Source organism: Phyllobates terribilis, unplaced genomic scaffold (genome assembly GCF_046119375.1).
Source record: "Phyllobates terribilis strain yellow unplaced genomic scaffold, ASM4611937v1 Scaffold_11__3_contigs__length_659146591, whole genome shotgun sequence".
Lineage (NCBI taxonomy): Eukaryota > Metazoa > Chordata > Amphibia > Anura > Dendrobatidae > Phyllobates > Phyllobates terribilis.
In genome coordinates this window covers 241533363-241554022 of record NW_027362771.1, presented here as the reverse complement: position 1 = coordinate 241554022, position 20660 = coordinate 241533363, and the positions used below count along the sequence as shown (strand labels likewise).

At 40.1% G+C, this 20660-nt stretch overlaps 2 protein-coding genes across 3 annotated transcripts in view; one reads left to right on the top strand and one right to left on the bottom strand.

The window, feature by feature from the left end:
- TAFA5 (TAFA chemokine like family member 5) overlaps positions 1-20660 on the top strand; it is a 720598-nt gene that overhangs the window by 203164 nt on the left and 496774 nt on the right. The window lies entirely within an intron of this gene.
- LOC141165085 (uncharacterized) lies at positions 13689-15852 on the bottom strand. 2 transcript variants are annotated; one of them, XM_073650724.1, is made up of 2 exons: positions 15549-15852; positions 13689-15337 (listed from the first exon to the last, which is right to left on the bottom strand). In XM_073650724.1, exons 1-2 carry the CDS (start codon positions 15748-15750, stop codon positions 13704-13706), a joined length of 1836 nt encoding a protein of 611 aa, XP_073506825.1. In that variant the 5' UTR covers positions 15751-15852; the 3' UTR covers positions 13689-13703. The 2 variants fall into 2 exon arrangements, with proteins under 2 accessions (XP_073506825.1, XP_073506826.1); XM_073650725.1 differs by having other exon boundaries at positions 15502-15636.

Here is a 20660-nt window from a genome sequence, read left to right as displayed (position 1 = left end):
AGAATACTCAAACTTACATGCTGTGGATAGCTTCATTTACCATTATCTTCGGTCTGGAGCCTGGTTGTATGCAACTATTCTCGTGACTTTAATCTTAAGGTGCATCTTGACTGAAAGATAATCATGAACGAGAGTTCCCAAAAATGTTTGTTTCACACTTACCTTGCATTGTAAACAGGCTTCCAATCACCCAAAATGCTCGTTCATTAGGGGAAATTATTTTTAAGCAGGTTTAAAATTCATAGTTCTCACGCGGTGCATCGTCCTTAAACAGAGTTCATGCTGCCAAGAGCAATGTCAGCGCATGCAAAATTAACAATCTATTACACATCATTCAGTGCCCATCATTAGCGCAGTCTGCCTGTGTAAATGGATATTTATATTGATAAATATTTATTGATCGGCAGTCATTTTGTGCCTTTGATCGGTCCATGTAAATGGATCCTTAGTCTGCTGTATGTTGTGTGTGAAGAACTTTTGCTAACAGATACAGTGAATGAAGACTATCAGTTTTTTGCAATATAGTTGGTTGTGAGCTCGCTTGCATGTAGCTGTCACGCAGGGTGTGGGAAAGACTTACTGCAACACAGAGGGAAGAAGGAAAGCAAGCCCAGACACTAGGGAAAAGGAGGAGTGGAGATCTCCTAGTCTGGTCTAGTGTCACCCTGTCTCGACTACCGTCCCTATATTGGCTGTTCACCAATCGCCACACGCATGCCTCGCCCTGACTTTCCCTGGCGTATGGCTAAGGCTAGGGAAGGGAGGAGATGAGCACTAGTCAATCTCCACTAAACTCTATAGACAACAAGGGTAGACAAATGGGGGGATTGCTTAGCTTTAGACGACTCCAGCCAAATGCACACACGGCCTCAAGCTCCAGAGAGGACGAAGTACTGCTCTTGCTAAAGCCTCACAAGTAGTAATGAATAATGCCAGCACCTCCCTCTCAGACACAGCTATTTATACACTAAGGCCAGTGAGCTAATTTGCCAGAGGGAGGTAGATGCTGGGTCCTAGAGACTGCCAGCTTCTAAGAAGATGTCTGTAATGCCAAACGTAGCGATGTCCTGCAACCAACTGCAGGCGACTGTCTGTCAACATCTGACACACCTGTGACAGTAGCCTTTTTTGGATTGTGGAATATTGTAAATAGTTTTTACATGCTTGAATTGGACCCTTTTTGGATATAGTGTGGTGTCCACACTATATGTACTATGTACTGTATATTCTACATGTTACTCCTAAACGCAGTTGCTTTGCAGACTGGTCATTAAAATAGAGACTTCTCTTCAACAACCTGTATTTAGCCAATGACCCATACGTATAGGTTTTTATATATTAGCCTGCATCTAATACAATCAGGTGGGCAACTGTCATTCTTTGAATTTCCCTACCGGCGCTAAAAGTTCTACAGGTTTGATAGCATTATTTCTGAATATTATTTCATTGATGTAGATGTTGGTACTCGTATGTTGCTACCCATTGTTTGTGTCACAGTCTTTTGTTATACCACAGAGCGGATTATAAATGAGTGATCATAATAGCATTACTGTTGGTTTGAGATAAGCATGCCTCTTACATTTCTATCATTGTTCAGATGTTTCCGCTAATAATGATTTTAATGTTCACTGACTGTTGACAAAACATTTGTTCCCCTAGATGCTTGTATTGAATGGCAACTTAATTTTACAGAATTCCTATGTTTTGATAATTGAGTCTTAAGAAACACATCTGATATAACATGCTTCAATATGTTGTCGAGAGCAGAGGTAGGACACCGTGATGAGATAGAGATCTATTTTAGTAATAAAAAATAATTTTAAAAAGTAGGCCACTTTCTCGTTAGTTTAAATAATGTGTTAGTGACATGATTTTGTGGGACTTACAAATATATTAAAACAACAGGCTCTTCTACTCTGTGAAGCACGCCTCTCCAGTTCTGAAATTGACTGATAATTGGGACATCTGATCAGCCTCCTGCAATTGAAAAACATATCACATAGAAAAAAATAGTTTTCATTTGGCTGATGGACATGTCTGATCACATGCCTCTCCGCCAGTAGCCATTTTGTGGACAGGAGAGCTGTCCTGTCTGTGAAGAAGGCTGTATTAACAAGTGCAGGAGAACATCCTGTAATATATTAGTAATAGTAAGTGCCTCAAATTCATGTTCACAATATATTTGTTATGCAAATTGCCTCTTCAGAGAAAAAGAGGACTTGAACTCTATAGCGCCACCTACAGTATTTGAAGCAGCAATCCTACAAGTGACAATCAAATATATTTGTTAAAATCAAGATAATATCCTGCTTCACTGATGAAGGAGTTGTCATTGTTAAGGCCATAACCTGTAGTTTTGTAGCTGCTTATCATTTAAATTATTGATATTTTTTAAATATCTCTTGTCTTAAAAGGTTATTCCAAGCTTTAAGACTTTTGAAATGTGTTATTTTATGTGGTAATAACTCTGGAATGCCTCAACATATCTCAGTGATTCGATGATTGGTTTTGTGACCCATTGTACTTTATGTTAGCAGTAAGTTTAGGTTGATATTATTTGCATTTATTTGTAAAAATATAGAAAAATTGACCAAAATGTACAAAAATTAGCAATTTTCAAACTTGGACTTTTTATGCCTATTGTCCTGTAGCCCATCCCAGCCTTGTGCAGTTCTACAATTTTGTCTCTGGTGTCCTTAGACAGCTCTTTGGTCTTGGCCATGGTGAAGAGGTTAGAGTGTGATTGATTGAGTGTGTGGTCAGGTGTCTTTTATACAGGTAATGAGTTCAAACAGGTGCAGTTAATAAAAGTAATGAGTGCAAAGTAGAAGGGCTTCTTAAAGAAAAACAAACAGGTCTGTGAGAGCCAGAATTCTTGCTGGTTGGTAGGTGATCAAATACTTATTTCATGCAATAAAATGCAAATTAATTATGCAAGCACAGCTTGTTGTACACCGATACCCATTACCATTTCAGAAATTGATGTAAGGCTTGGAAGAGAAGGAGTGCCATTTGAGTTTTGGAGCACAGTTTTTGCTAGAATAGATAGCGGACACCAAATCACAGTAGAAGAGCCATTGAGATGTAAAAACAGTGAAACCTTCCAAAGGTGACCTCATTTTTTAAACTATATCTCTCAAGGAACTAATCTAAGGGTGTAGTGAGCATTTTTAAACCCACAGGAGAGTAACAGAATTGTATAATATTGGTGTTAGGCGTCAGTCTGGGGCTGGATTCGAAATGGGTCCAGGACCTTCTGTGGTCTCCTATTCCAGGCCAGCCCGGGCTGATACTGCTCAGCATTGTTGTCAGTCCCAACGCCTAGCTGTTCCACGAGCCCTGCAGATTGTCTCCCAGGCATTTGTGCCCAGCAGTGTTAAGCTTAGGCTGCAGAGGGAGACAGGACTCCTGGAGTCTAAGTCCAGGATTCGCCACACTGAGCATGTCCGTGACCTGGCGGATCATGATTGGTGGGTTGGCACCCACCTGACTCGGTGACCTGGCACTCCCTGATTGGTTCACGGGTAATGTCACCAATAGCGCGTCGCTGGGCAGGGCTTAGTCTTTAAAAGGCCCACCCACAAACATGGCGGCGCGCTCAGATCATTTGAGCTAGCTGTTTGGTGTGCACGCTTACTCTGGGCTTAAAGAGCCATAGCTTTAGTTAGGCAGGCCGGGCTCAAAGAGCCATAGCTTTAATAGGCAGGTAGCTTCGCCTCGCTGACTGGCTCTAACCAGGGGGTTCGCCTTACACCCCGAGCCGCCTGTGAGCTAAATAGAGCGGGTTTGCTCAGGCCGGTAGCACGCCGGCTGAGTGCTCGATTACTCGGCGGGAATCACCAGCACGCTAGCGCCGTCTCCTATAGCGTAGCGCCTGTACCGAAGACAGGGCTACTGCTCATAGTCCGGTCACACGTCTCCCTGCGGTTATTGGAGATTGTGTGAACCGCTTTAGCGCCAATCCCCATAGAGTAGCGCCTGTATCAAAGACTGGGCTACTGCTGTTCCCACGGACGCACGTCTCCCTGCGGTTCTTGGAGATTGTGCATACCGTCTTACCCTTCCGTGTGCGATAACACGAAGGGCTAAGATATTTGTTAGGTGCGTCGCCGGTCGCTCTCTACTCCGTGCAGTAAACGGAGATAGAGCGTACCGCTATACCCTGTCTGGTGTGTAGTTAACACGGAAGGGTTTATCTTTTAGTTGTCGTTTGCCTTTCCACCCGGGAAGTGTTCGGCAGCAGTCCTCTAGGCTGCATCGCGGACCCCGGGGTCGGTTGCGTTCCATTAAATAAAGTTGTCTGCAACCGCTCCCCCTAACAATTGGGCTGTGGAAATGAAAAAATATTTTTTTTCCACTAAAATGTTGTTTTAGCCCCAAAGTTTTAATTTTCATAAGGGCTTATAAGTGAAAATGGACCTCATTGTTTGTTGCTCAATTTTTTATGGGTACGTCAATACCCCATGTGGTCGAAAACTACTTTTCAGGCACAGTGCAGTGCAGATTTTGTTGGAATGGTTTGCAAGTGCCATGTTGGCAGAGCCCCTGAGGTGCCAGAACAGCAGAATCCCCCAATAGTGACCCCATTTTACAAAGTACACCCCTCAATAAATTCAACTTGGGTTGCAGTGAGCATATTGACATCACAGTTGTTTCATAGAACTTTATACCATTGAGTCGGTGAATAAAAAACAATTACATTTTTACCACTAAAATGTTATTTAAATGTTAGAAATAGGTAAAAATAGCCACAACATTTGTCACACAATTTCTCATGAGTGTGGCAATACCCCATATGTGGCTGGAATAAGAAGCGCTATTTGACTGTTTGGAATGCAGATTTTCCTAGAATAGTTTGCAGACTCCATTTGCTGATCTGCTAAGTACTAGTACAGCAGAAACTCCCCTCAAATTACCCCATTTTGGAAATCTCTCTTGGAATTCATCTATGGCTGCAGTGATGGTTTTGACTCTATGGATGTTTTTGAAAAACAAGTATGCAGTGTTTATTGCAGAGTATGCCAGACTGGTGCCCAACACATTAGTGTTGAATACATTGTGCCCAGCTTGTGCTTATGGAGACACTCACCCTGTATATTACGTGACCTCTCCTTGGTTTGGTAATGCCAAAAATATGAACACTAACTACGGTTTAGGCACACTGTGGAGATCAGAAGGGAGAAAGTATTTGGATATGAGAGTGTAGATTTTGCTGGATTTCTTTTGGGGGTGTCACTTCACTTTTTTGCTACAAATAATGTGGAAACCCCCTATATTTCTGTTAACAGATAACAAACCTGAGACAGGGTTTTTCTTTTGTAGATTGAGTTAAAGCTTTTATTAGTAGTATTTTAGGTATACACCATTTTGTATCACTTTTAATGCTTCGAAATGTACAGTACAGACCAAAAGTTTGGACCCACCTTCTCATTTAAAGATTTTTCTGAATTTTCATGACTATGAAAATTGTACATTCACACTGAAGGCATCAAAACTATGTATTAACACATGTGGAATTATATACTTAACAAAAAAGTGTGAAACAACTGAAAATATGTCTTATATTCTAGGTTCATCAAAGTAGCCACCTTTTGCTATGATGACTGCTTTGCACACTCTTGGCATTCTCTTAATGAGCTTCAAGAGGTAGTCACCGGAAATGGTTTTGACTTCACAGGTGTGCTCTGTCAGGTTTAATAAGTGGGATTTCTTGCCTTATAAATGGGGTTGGGACCATCAGTTGTGTTGTGCAGAAGTCTGATGGATACACAGCTGATAGTCCTACTGAATAGACTGTTAGAATTTGTATTATGGCAAGAAAAAAGCAGCTAAGTAAAGAAAAATGAGTGGACATCATTACTTTAAGAAATGAAGGTGAGTCAGTGCGAAAAATTGGGAAAACTTTGAAAGTGCCCCCAAGTGCAGTTGCAAAAACCATCAAGCGCTACAAAGAAACTGTCTCACATGATGTCCGCCCCAGGAAAGGAAGACCAAGAGTCACCTCTGCTTCTGAGGATAAGTTTATCCGAGTCACCAGCCTCAGAAATTGCAGGTTAACAGCAGCTCAGATTAGAGACCAGGTCAATGCCACACAGAGTTGTAGCAGCAGACACATCTCTTCAACAACTGTTAAGAGGAGACTTTGTGCAGCAGGCCTTCATGGTATAATAGCTGCTAGGAAACCACTGCTAAGGACAGGCAACAAGCAGAAGAGACTTGTTAAGGCTAAAGAACACAAGGAATGGACATTAGACCAGTGGAAATCTGTGCTTTGGTCTGATGAGTCCAAATTTGAGATCTTTGGTTCCAACCACCGTGTCTTTGTGCGACGCAGAAAAGGTGAACGGATGGACTCTACATGCCTGGTTCCCACCGCGAAGCATGGAGGAGGAGGTGTGATGGTGTGGGGGTGCTTTGCTGGTGACACTGTTGGGGATTTATTCAAAATTGAAGTCAAACTGAACCAGCATGGCTACCACAGCATCTTTAAGCGGCATGCTATTCCATCCGGTTTGCGTTTAGTTGGACCATCATTTATTTTTCGACAGGACATTGACCCCAAACACACCTCCAGGCTGTATATGGGCTATTTGACCAAGGAGGAGAGTGATGGGGTGCTACGCCAGATGTCCTGGCCTCCATAGTCACCAGACCTGAACCCAATCGAGATGGTTTGGGGTGAGCTGGACCGCAGAGTGAAGGCAAAAGGGCCAACAAGTGCTAAGCGTCTCTGGGAACTCCTTCACGATTGTTGGAACACCATTTCCGGTGACTACCTCTTGAAGCTCATCAACAAAATGCCAAGAGTGTGCAAAGCAGTCATCAAATCAAAAGGTGGCTACTTTGAAGAACCTATAATATAAGACATATTTTCAGTTGTTTCACACTTTTTTGTTAAGTCTATAATTCCACATGTGTTAATTCATAGTTTTGATGCCTTCAGTGTGAATGTACAATTTTCATAGTCATGAAAATACAGAAAAATCTTTAAATGAGAAGGTGTGTCCAAACTTTTGGTCTGTATGTATCATGTTTTCTACACTGAGCATTGGCATCAGGGTTTCCATCTAAATCTTCAAAAAAACGTGATTCCCATGGAACTGCCAACAATTGCATTCACTATAATAGGGCAGCAGAGTTACTCTGGACTTTGTCTGGCCTCTGTTCAGCGGTGTCCATCTCTTCAGAGGTACACAAAACTGTGGTCAATCCCACTTTTGTGCATGTCTAAAAAAAATGGACAATGCCGGATTATAGTCCAAAGTGACTACATCTGCATCATCATAGGGAATGGAGTTTTTTCTGAAACACCTTTTCAGACATTTAGATGGAAACTTTAATGTTGATGCTCAGAAGAGAGTGCAGGATAGATGTGAGCCGAGCTTTATTGTGCTTTTTGGGAGACAGAATGAGCAAAATCAACAGCAAATCAAGAATTGCTTTTATTTATTTATTTATTTATTTATTACACAATTCATCATTCATTGTAAGAGATAAACAGCTTTATTCTTCTGGCCAGTATGATTTCAGTGAAACAAGATTTACAGTGACTTGCAAAAGAATTCACCCCCTTGGCATTTTTTGTGTTTTGCTACCTCACAATCTGAAATTTTACTCTTTATTTTGAGGGTTGCAATCAGTTGAGATAGAACCTGCCTACAACTGTGAACATTTGTTTTTCTTTTTATTGTGAAACAAACAACAAATAGGAAACAATTACTGAAAACTTCAATGTGCATAACTATTCACTCCCCTAAAGTCAGTACTTTGTAGAGTTTTCTTTTGCAGCAATTACAGCTGCAAGTCACTTTGAATAAGTCTCTGTGAGCTTTCCACATCTTGCCACTAGAATTTTTGACCATTCCTCAAGGCAAAACTGCTGCAGCTCCTTCGAGTTAGATGGTTTCCTCTAATGAACAGCAATCTTCAAGTCAGACCACAGATTCTCAATTGGATTAAGGTCTGGGCTTTGACTTGGCCTCTCCAAAACTTTTACATGTTTCCCCTTAAACCACTCAAGTGTTGCTTTAGCAGTATGCTTTGGGTCATTGTCTTGTTTGATGGTGAACCTCCGTTCCAGTCTCAAATCACTGACAGATTGAAGCAATTTTTCCTCAAGAATATCCCTGTATTTCGCAGCATTCATTTTCCCCTAGACTCTGACCATTTTCCCTGTCCCTGTTGCCCTTGTGTTCTTGGGGTGATGGGCTGTGTTGGTTTGGCACCAGACATACCAATTGGTGGCCAAAAAGATTCAATTTTGGTCTCATCTGAACACAGCACCTTCTTTGGTATATTTGGGGAGTCTCCTACATGTCTTTTGGCAAACTTAAGCCTTACAATTTTTGTGTGTAAGTAAAGGCTTTTTTCTGCCCACTGTTACATAAAGGCCACCTCTATGGAGTGTACGGCTTATTATGGTCATATGGACTGATACGCCAGTCTGTGCTTGGGAACTCTCAGCTCCTTCAGGGTTACTTTGGGTCTCTGCGCTGCCTCACTGAGTAATGCCCTCCTTGCCCGAGCTGAGAGTTTTTGTGGATGGTCTTCTATTGGTAGGTTTGTTGTGCTATCATGTTCTTTCCATTTGATGATAATCTATTTGATGGCGCTCCGGGAGATCATCAGAGATTGGGATATTTTGTTTATAACCCAACCCTGACTTGTACTTCTCAACAACTTTGTCCCTGACTTGTTTGGAGATCTCCTTGGTCTTCGTGGTGTTGTTTGGTTAGTGGTGCCTCTTGCTTAACGGTGTTACAGCCTCTGTGGCCTTTCAGAAATGGTGTGCATATACTTACAGACTATGTGTAACTTATATTGCACACAGGTGGACTTCTTTTCACTAAGTATGTGACTTTTGAAGGTAATTGCTTGCACCAGAAATTTTTAAGGGCTTAATCGCAAAGGGGGTGAATACATATGCACATGCCAATTTTTAGTTATTTGATCCCATAAATTTAATTTATGCCTATATTTTTCTCACTTCACCAACTTAGACTATTAGTGCTGATGCGTCACACACAAATTGGATTACAAAAATATTTAAACACAAGTTGTAATGTAACAAAATATATAAAAAGCCAATGGGGTGAATGCTTTCGCAAGCCACTGTATATTCATGTTTTTATGTTTTGCTACTATCTCACACTAAATAATGCTTTATTTAAAAAAAATAAGCTTTAATTTTCCTATTTCTCTACTGACAGAGTCATGTGAGGGCTTGTTTTTTTGCTAGATAAATTGAAGTTGATCACAGTAATAGTATTACAGTTTTATAGAGTAGGTCATTCTAGATGCAGCGATACCAATATATATGCACTTTTTTTTACCTAGAAATTTTTGGATGAATGTTTGTGTTTTTTTTTACATTTGTGTACACATTTTTTTTTTACTTTTTTATTTAGTCCCTCTATGGGACTTCAACTTTTATTTGCAGGAAGTACTTGCAAAATATGACATTCCAGTATATCATATGTCAGGTGGTGGTTAAGATAAGTAACTTTAGATAGGACAAGTTAAAACAAGCGACCAGCAAGTCAGTAGATCGAGGAGCGGTTTGCTTCAGAATAATGAAGATAAGAGCAACCATTTAAGGATTTTTTCAGGAAGCAGTGTTTAAGAAAATATTTTTTTTCTTTTTATACTTTTCACAAAAACATGTATAGCCTGCAAATGTTTTCTCTAAAATGGAGCAAAATCATGGCATGTTTGCAGCATATTCATATCTTAACACATAGTAGTACTATTAATTTACTGGAGCAGACAGAAGAAGGATATGTCAATGTATATGGTAGTTATGATAAAAATGCAGGCACACCAGTGGTCTATAGTATTGACCGTTTCTAGTGCTTCAGTCCAACATTTCCCTGCAATGATGGAGACTTCGTACTGGCATAGCATCATTGCTTAACTAAGGGGAGGGGGATAAATGAGCCTAGGGGACCGTGAAACCCAGACTTCTCTGATGTGCTTATATATCTTCCATTAGATGTACTTATAAAGGCTATCAGCTGCTCTTTGCTGCTTTCTTTTTCAAGACTTGGACAGCAGGTGGAAAGGGTCAGGTACCTTGAAGAAGAACAGTTGGAGGCAGTGCATGCTGCTCAGCATACTTCTCAGCCTCTTGACTCTTCCCATCTTTCATTTATTTCAACAGACAATTTGCTTTCTTTAAAAAAGCTGGATTTAATTAACATTTGATAACAATATGTCCTTGCTTTGAAATATTGTAAAACACTGGGAGGTTTCATCTGAGAATCTTTGTATTTCAATTAATTTGGTCACTATATGACATTATTATGATACGAGAATATCCAATTTACAGACCCATGTTAGTATAACTTTTTGTCTTTGTCTTGCTTTGATGTGGCCATATAGATAAAGTAGAGAAATTTGGACACTACTCGAGATGATTATAAAGATTCACAAGACATCACTAGCCAGTGACCATTTAAAAGAGACCTGCGAACTTTCTACCTTCCGGGATCTCTAGCGCGTCTTCTGATTTGTAGTCAGGGAATTAGAAATGAGTGGATGAGGTAAAAATCAAATTTCCTGCGCACAATTTTTTTCCCCGGAAATTCAATTTGTGGAGAATATATTCTCCTCAAATTTAATGTCTCTTATTTGCACTGGGGTCTCTGAAGACGCCAGCGCATAACAAATTTAATATGTAATGGTAATTTAATATGTAAAAAGTAAAAAAAAAATCATTATACTCAGCCTCCACTCATTTCATCAGGTCCTCCGCTACTCACCCCAACCTGTCTGGTCCTCTCTGCATCTTGTGGGTGACATTGAGTAGCGGAGGATTAGAATAGGGGAGGGCAGAGTTGAAAACTATGATTTTTTCATTTTTTTTAACCTTATGATGACCCATTTTGTGTCAGAAAAATGGCAGCCAGCGGACATGAAGTACAAAAGATCCTCATATTGGCAACTGTGGATTTTTGTAAAACTCAAGCAGATTGTAATTTGTAATTCTGCTCAAATTAATTTGATCATCTCTACTGGAAACCATATTATTGTTACTGCACGACACACACAGAATGAGCGCTACGATGCCAGCTGTTAGGAGTCGGTAGGCAGGGATCTAGTTGGTGGCCACAAACTACTGGCTGAGGGACTAAGGTAATGCGAATCATTTTGCTCAATTCTAGATATTACACATTTTTGGTCCCTACAGTGTAAACATGATACAGTTAGAACTTATTACCTTATAATTTTAAAAGTATTTTTTTACTGTAGACTAAGAATCATTTTTTTGTCAACAATGGACATTTCCAGTGTGATAACATACAAATCTTAGGGAATTCTATGTTAACAGCCGTTGGTTTATTATATGCTTCTCACCTAGTTACATAGGGACGGGGATAGTTGTCCTTTGAATTTGTACAGATTTTTATAGTTTAGAAGTCTATTACTTGTAGACTTCATGGTTGCTTAAGTGGAGATATGAAAAAATCCTGTATCAGTGTAGTAAGGATAATAATATGATGATCATGATGGTATATTTATTGGTTGAATACTAAATACATGATAATGGTCAATAACAAATAATGTGTGTCTCCTTATCTTTGATAAAGTCTAAGTGAAAAAGATAAGATCTTTTATTTACACATTCGTTTTACCTTACCTTTCTGAAAATTTGGTTGTCAAAACTCTTGAATTATTGTGCATCGTAATCACCAAGTGGCCACACTTAGACAAATATAGTATAGATATCTTGTGATAAAGTATCATAGAGTTATGGCATATTGAGCAAAGGATGAAAGGACACAACTGTAGTTAATACAAAAACGTAAACCATAAATAATGATGCGTCATAATCAGGGTGGATTTGATTTAAATCTAACTGATTTAAATCATGATTTAAATCACGATTTAAATCACTAGTCAGTAAGGCTTGATTTAAATCAGTGATTTAAATCAAAGTTTCTACCTAAACTAGTTCTTGCTACTTTAACATGCAAGTAGATGAAGATTTTTAGAATCACTTTTTATATTACTTTTTTCTCCCCAGTTTAATGGGTTAATCATTCATATTTGGACACCACTGTTCTGTTGTACTTAGGAAGGAGAAAAATAATCCTGACCTTAATAACAATTTAAATAGATTTATTCAACTGAAACAATAACAACATTACAGCATAAGTTATTTGCTTAAACAAACATCCATGTTTGTTAACTAATTTGGCTAAACAAAATATACAGTCATATGAAAAAGTTTGGGCACCCCTATTATTCTTAAGCTTAATGTTTTCTAAAAATTGGTAGCCAGGTGTATGCAATCATGAGAAAAGCTACTTAAAGTGGCCACTTACAAGTTGTTCTCCTGTTTGAAGTTCCACTGAAGAGTGCCATCATGGGCTCCTCAAAACAACTGTCAAATGATCTGAAAACAAAGATTATTCAACATAGTTGTTCAGGGGAAGGATACAAAAAGCTGTCTCAGAGATTTAACCTGTCAGTTTCCACTGTGAGGAACATAGTAAGGAAATGGAAGAACACAGGGACAGTTCTTGTTAAGGCCAGAAGTGGCAGGCCAAGAAAAACTTCAGAAAGGCAGAGAAGAAGAATGGTGAGATCAGTCAAGGACAATCCTCAGACCACCTCCAGAGAGCTGCAGCATCAACTTGCTGCAGATGGTGTCACTGTGCATCGGTCAACTATACAACGCACTTTGCACAAGGAGAAGCTGTATGGGAGAGTGATGCGAAAGAAGCCGTTTCTGCAAGCACGCCACAAACAGAGTCGGCTGAGGTATGCAAAAGTACATTTGGAGAAGCCAATTTCTTTTTGGAAGAAGGTCCTATGGACTGATGAAACCAAGATTGAGTTGTTTGGTCATACAAAAAGGCGTTATGCATGGTGGCAAAGAAACACAGCATTCCAAGAAAAACACTTGCTACCCACAGTAAAATTTGGCGGAGGTTCCATCATGCTTTGGGGCTGTGTGGCCAATGCCGGCACCGGGAATCTTGTTAAAGTTGAGGGACGCATGGATTCCACTCAGTATCAGCAGATTCTTGACAATAATTTTCAAGAATCAGTGATAAAGTTGAAGTTACGCAGGGGATGGATCTTTCAGCAAGACAATGATCCAAAACACCGCTCCAAATCTACTCAGGCATTCATGCAGAGGAACAATTACAATGTTCTGGAATGGCCATCCCAGTCCCCAGACCTGAATATCATTGAACATCTGTGGGATCATTTGAAGAGGGCTGTCCATGCTCGGCGACCATCAAACTTAACTGAACTGGAATTGTTTTGTAAAGAGGAATGGTCAAAAATACCTTCATCCAGGATCCAGGAACTCATTAAAAGCTACAGGAAGCGACTAGAGGCTGTTATTTTTGCAAAAGGAGGATCTACTAAATATTAATGTCACTTTTCTGGTGAGGTGCCCATACTTATGCACCTGTCAAATTTTGTTTGAATACAGATTGCACATTTTCTGTTAGTACAATAAACCTCATTTCAAGGCAGAAACATTACTGTGTCCAACAGTTATTACATATATCAAACTGAAATAGCTGTTGCAAAAACACCAATTTTTATAAAACATTAAGCTTAAGATTAATAGGGGTGCCCAAACTTTTTCATATGACTGTATATATATTTTAAGAAACTTAGACTGTCAGCCCAGCCGACACATGAAAAACTTAAATACTAGTGTCCCTGCTGTCCTCTGTAGCTCACTCGTCGTCATCTTCATCATCATCTTCTTCTTTGTTCCTATTCATAATCTGGAAAAGAAAAACAAGCTTTCCTGCTTTATTGGGTCCCAACCGATTTCTCAATTTAGAATGAATGAGTCCAAAGGAAGAGAATATTCTTTCAACGCCTGCAGAAGAAGCTACTGCTGTTAAAAGTGAAATCATTACTTGAACAGTCTCAAAATCCAAGCGCTTAAGTGACTTCCACCAGTTTACTGGTGTGACCTTCCTTAAAATATCTTCAGCAAACATATATTTCTTGAATGGTTCCCCCTTAGCTCTGAAGTTTATTATAGTTGGCATTAAAGATGGATGATTGCTGGATACCCATGTCATAGCTAACTCCTCTTCCTCAGCACTTAGGTTTTGACCCTGATATTGGATATTGACAATATTTGCCAAAAAATGAGCTGGAGTCAGTGCTTGTCCCATTCGTTTGTTTACTGCTTGTAATTTAATTCTGTCCATGTGTAGTTCTGTTTTTAAGTGTTCACTCAGTTTCTTCCAAATTTCAACAGCATCCGCAATAAAACAGCTATTTTTCTGTATTTTGTTTAAAGCTTGAGAGATGGGTTTCAGGAAGCTCAGCATATGTTCAACATTTCTCTTAAGCCCAATGTTGAGGATTTTGGCCGTGACAGTGCCATCTATTTTATCTCGATTTTCTTCACAAAGTGTCATCAGAATAGGCCAGTTTTTGATATACTGCTTAAAACAGTCCACCACAGAGTTCCATCTAACATCTTGTGGGAGCGTTAGCTTGGTTCCACCCATCCTTTTCAGAGCTGCTGCAGCAAAATGATTATTACGGAAGTATTTAGCAATTTCAACAACATTAACCTTTATTTCTGGAACACTTAAGTCTTTGGCTAAGAGGTGCAGCAAATGAGCACTGCAACCATATGTTATTAGCAGCTTTGTATTCCCTCCCTGCTCTTCTAAATTTCTTCTCATCTTGGATACGTTTGCAGCATTGTCAGTGACCAAACTGCGTACTAGACATTTGAATTTTTGTTCACATGTTGTTATAGCTTTTACTGCCACTTCTTGTAAGTATTCTGCTGTGTGTGCATTTCCTGACGTATCAGTTGTTTGTGCAAGGAAGACTTTACCTTCTTCTGTTGTTATACAAGCACATACAATAGGATCATTGTGGACATTACTCCACCCATCTATACTTAGGTTAACAATTTTACCCTCCAGAGCTGTTGCACATTGCTCCATTTCTCTGTCATACACTTGATCCAGCAGTTTCCCTGCAACATCAGCTCTGCTGGGTGGACTGTATCCTGGTCTCAGTGACTGAACCATATTAATGAAATGTGGGTTCTCAGTCAGACGGAAAGAAGAGTTCGTTGCATAAATAAACTGGGCAATTTTTTCATCAATCAACTCTTTTTCTAATCTGCTAGTTCTTATCACAAACCTATCTATGGTGGTTCCAGGAGGTAAAGGTTTTTTCTTCCTTTTGGGTGATGGTGATATGTGGCTGTGGGTGTCTGATGATGATGCTGCTGCTAATGAAGCACTATCCTGGATGGATAACTCTGAAACTGTAGAACAGGATGATGGTGATCTTGGAGGTGGATAGTTTCCAGAATCCATGAATTCCCCTAAACGAAAAAAGTCAATGCTGTTATTTTATTGTTTATACAATTTCTGCTTATTGTACACAACACATCACTGCCCCTGCCCCAAAAGGAATATTTGTTTTTCTTCATAACTGTACCAAATGACAGTAACATGCAGTAATAATAAGAAATATAATTTTTCTCACACATGACAGTTCAGTCTTTAGAAACAGGATTCAATAAAAATGTTTACCAACAGATCCGGCCTGTTCAGAAGTGTTTCTTTGGTCATCTTCATCACCGCACTTCTCATGATGTTGCCTCATTCGCGCCACCAGGCCTTGCATCTCTTTGTTGCATCGTTTGCATTTTGCACGCATGCCTGCCTTACCGATAGGCGAAGGAGCTTCATTAAAATATTCCCAAACTGGGTCTCTTTTACGGCCTGCTGCCATTATAAGGAAAGAATGTAATAAACCTCAGATCGTACACACAAACAGATCCAGACTTGTCTGTCTGTGGCTATGCTGCAGTATTGTGCTCAAAGTTTCACTTTCATTTTCTTGTTTGCTTGCCCTTCCTCCTCCTCACACTTAGATTCACATTCTTCTTGTGTTGTGCAGATCTATTCCACTCCAAACAATCAGAAACACATTGTCTAACTTCTTGGACTTGGCACTGAAGGGGTTGATTCTGTATTCATAGGTTTGTAGAACAATAGGATTAAGGTCTTTTTCTCAACTCTATTCATGTTGTAACATTTTTGCCGTGAAGAAGAGGCTGGGACCTCTGTGGAGTCAAATTCAGTTTTGAGAACTGCGTAAGTAAAGCGAGCGTCTGTGATAATATAGGAGAGAAACTGCCCACTAATCCTACAGAAACCTCTGAAAGAGCATGGCATTGTGAATGTTACACATATACAGCCTTTATTCTACTGAGTTAAACAACTCAGCTTTATCTCATGATGGAAGAACCTTTGGATGGTAAAATATTTTCCTCAAAAAGCAGTTTATTGAAAAAAATCCGATTTAAATCAAAAAAATCCGATTTAAATCAAAAAAATCCGATTTTTTTTAAAAAAACATTGATTTTTATCCACCCTGGTCATAATACAAATAAGCATAGCATATTAATTTAGAAGTATTTTGCTTATGTCAAATATAGTTAAAAGTTTTGTGCCCCTCACAACTGAGTTTGGGCACAAAGCTTAGAAAATATAGGGGAGTACGGTGGCTCATTGGTTGGCACTGTCTTGCAGTGCTGGGGTTCAAAATCCACCAAGGACAACATCTACGAGGAGTTTGTATGTTCTCCCCATGTTTGCTTGTGTTTCTTCCAGGTACTCTGGTTTCCTCCTACACTATGAAGACATACTGATAGGGGATTTAGATTGTAAGGCTGTGTGCCCACGATGCGTTTTTAATGCGTTTCTGCAGCGTTTTTGCAGCTGTGGAAACGCATTAAAAACGCATGGTAGAAGGTCAGCAATGTTCCCCAATGATAATCCGCATGTGCTGTGCACATGCTGCGGAAATTTCCGCTGCGGATTATCATTGCGGAAAAAAACGCAGCACTACCAATTATTTTGCGGAAATGCTGCGTTTTTCGCCGCCATTGACTTGCATTAGAACGTGCCAATTCCGCAAGACTGCATCTATACTTGCGTAATTGGCGCGTTCTAATGTGCGGATGGTACCCGGGTGTAGAGGAGAGGAGAGTCTCATCCACACCCAGGTACCATTAAAAAATCTGTAAAAAAAGAATAAAATAAAAAATAAATGTATATTTACCTTCCGGCGGCCCGAGCTGTGCTCCTACTTGCTTCCCGGCACTTTGCAGTGGATTGAAGGACCTGCGCTGACGTCAGAGTCATGTGACGGATCACGCGATGCTGACGTCGGCAGGTCTTTCAATCCATCGCTGCCTGCACCGAGCGAAGCAAGCCAGCGCGGGCCATCGGAGGCTAAATATATATTTATTTTTTTATTTTTTACCACTCTCTCAGGTCACACTATATAAATCCATGCAGTTTGCATGGATTTATATAGTGTGACCTAGTTGTCACAAGCACTTTCCAAGTGATGCTAATCGCTTGGAAAGCGCTTGTCAATCCGCATGCGGAAATGTCAGTGAATAACGCTCCATTTCCGCATATCCCTGGCAGGAAAACGCATGTACAATCCGCATGTACAATCTGTATGTACAATCCGCATGCGTTTTTTTCTGCCAGGGAGATGCAGAAACGCTCAGGAAAAATCCAGAGCATTTCTGCATCGTGGGCACATAGCCTAAGTCTCAAATGGGGACTGCGATGATGATGTTTGTAAAGTGCCCTTGGAAATTAATGGCACTATATCAACAAGTAAGATAAATATATTGTGCATGCAATACTATCACACTGTCATTGTGGAACAATGTAGAAAGTGATCCAGCATTCACAGATTCATGTAGTAAAAACTTCACATTTATTGAAAAATACATAAAAATAGAGTGGATTTAAGACATCAAAAATGTTAAAGACACTGGGCATTTTTTGAACCCCTGCAGGGCTTTTAAAGGGAATCTGTCTGTAGGATCAACCCTACTAGGCCGTCTATCTATGCCGTCTATATAGGTATACTGATCATATAAAGCTGAATAAAATGATACCTTGATATTTTCACTCTGATGTCTTATTCCAGAGAAATCCATGTTTTTCTTAGATGTAAATGGGTTGTAAAATGTAATGTAAAATACACTCCTTAACATTGAAATTGTAAAACCAAGAAAGAAAAGTCTTAAAATTATGGAAATCACAGGATCGATAGATATGTTAATGGTATGCAAATGATGGAAAATGGAAACAAAATTTTCAAACATCTTGATTTATTAAGTATTGAATATGAGCATCTCACACAAACATGCACACACTTACACATCTTGGCATGATATCAGTTCAGTTATTAATGGTTGTCTTAAGAATATTCTGCCACGCTGAATGCACTTGCGCATACAAATCATCAAGATCTGCTGCTAACAGCTCAATTTGCCTTCTCCAACCAATAACGTCCCAGATGTGCTTGATGGGAGACAATACCGGAGATGCAGCAAACCATGGTAGAACATTTTGGCCATGCATACTGATCACACGATTAACATGCAGCCTGGAAATGTGTTGTTGAAAAACGACTCCTGGTACAATATGGAGAAATGGTCAAACCACTTGTTCTATGGCTGATAGATTGTTTAATTGACAGTCACATGCCAAGTTTAAGTCATCAAGCAGTATCTACACAGCTATTAGAAGGTGTTTACATGACATTGAGCTACGAGACATAAGGCTACAGGTGTTCCATTGACCTCATGCCACCGCTCTCAAAGGCTATCATGGTGCAAAGCAAAGTGTCAGTAAAAGCTGGAATGGAGGTCTATCCTTTTCAGTGATGAGTCATGCTTTAGTCTTCAACACAACACCATGTGGGACAAGCAATGTATAAGCCTTCACAAGGAAATATCACACTGGTCCTACTGCCGGGATTATGGTGTGGGGTGGTTTAAAGCATGGTAGCCAGACCCCTCTAGTCATCATTACAGATACACTGACAGCTCTGCATTAAATTGATTTGGTGGTGGAGCCAGTGGTACTGCCATTTTTCAAATGTTTCCCAGGAGCAATTTTTCAACATGATAGCACCAGGCCACATGTTGCTCTTGCTACTATGAACTGCCTGCATGACCTCATGACCTTAAAAGGGTTGTCCACTTCTATGTAACCCGCCTCTGATGTCATGTCAAGTGAGGCGTGACTGAGCACTGGGGTCCCCGCAGAGGCTGCTGGGTTGTCGGCGTGATTACCCCGCGCGTCACACCCAGCATCCACCTCGCGCTTTCCCAATGAATGGGAAGAGGGAGAGTGCACAGTGAATACTGGGTGTGACGCGAGGGGTCACACGCTGCCTGTGAGCGGCCAGTGATAGTGCCACTCACAGGAAGATACAGCAGCGTGAGGTAATTAGAAAGAAGATTCTTTTCATCATAAAAACATATTGGGCTATTTTGAATAGTAGTGGAAAACTCCTTTAACGTGCTGCCATGGTATTTAGGGTTCCAGACTTGTCTCACATTGAGCACATTTCTTTAGCACCTTTTCTAGGCTATGTTACACTGTCATTGTAACCTGAATAACTTAACACGTATATATATATATATATATATATATATATATATATATATGTAGTACAGAGCAAAAGTTTGGACACACCTTCTCATTTAAAGATTTTTCTGTATTTTCATGGCTTTGAAAATTGTACATTCACACTGAAGGCATCAAAACTATGAATTAACACATGTGGAATTATATACTTAACAAAAAAGTGTGAAACAACTGAAAATATGTCTTATTTTCTATGTTCTTCAAAGTAGCCACCCTTTGCTTTGATGACTGCTTTGCACACTCTTGGCATTCTCTTTATGAGCTTCAAGAGGTAGTCACCGGAAATGGTTTTCACTTCACAGGTGTGCCCTGTCAGGTTTAATAAGTAGGATTTCTTGCCTTATAAATGGGGTTGGGACCATTAGTTGTGTTGTGCAGAAGTCAGGTGGATACACAGCTGATAGTCCCACTGAATAGTCTGTTAGAATTTGTATTATGGCAAGAAAAAAGCAGCTAAGTAAAGAAAAATGAGTGGCCATCATTACTTTAAGAAATGAAGGTCAGTTGCAAAAACCATCAAGCGCTACAAAGAAACTGGCTCACATGAGGACCGCCCCAGGAAAGGAAGACCAAGAGTCACCTCTGCTTCTGAGGATAAGTTTATCCGAGTCTCCAGCCTCAGAAATCGCAGGTTAACAGCTGCTCAGATTAGAGACCAGGTCAATGCCACACAGAGTTCTAGCAGCAGACACATCTCTTCAACAACTGTTAAGAGGAGACTTTGTGCAGCAGGCCTTCATGGTAAAATAGCTGCTCGGAAACCACTGCTATGGACAGGCAACAAGCAGAAGAGACTTGTTTGGGCTAAAGAACACAAGGAATGGACATTAGACCAGAGGTAATCTGTGCTTTGGTCTGATGAGTCCAAATTTGAGATCTTTGGTTCCAACCACCGTGTCTTTGTGCGACGCAGAAAAGTTAAACGGATGGACTCTACATGCCTGGTTCCCACCATGAAGCGTGGAGGAGGAGGTGTGATGGTGTGGGGGTGCTTTGCTGGTGACACTGTTGGGGATTTATTCAAAATTGAAGGCATACTGAACCAGCATGGCTACCACAGCATCTTGCAGCGGCATGCTACTCCATCCGGTTTGCGTTTAGTTGGACCATCATTTATTTTTCAAGAGGAAAATGACCCCAAACACACCTCCAGGCTGTGTAAGGGCTATTTGA

Coding starts and splice junctions, on each gene's coding strand:
- LOC141165085 (XM_073650724.1), bottom strand. CDS start 15,750: ATGGCAGCAGGCCGTAAAAGAGACCCAGTTTGGGAATATTTTAATGAA. Junction 15,338..15,548: donor TGAACAGGCCGGATCTGTTG/GTAAACATTTTT, acceptor TTTTTCGTTTAG/GGGAATTCATGGATTCTGGA.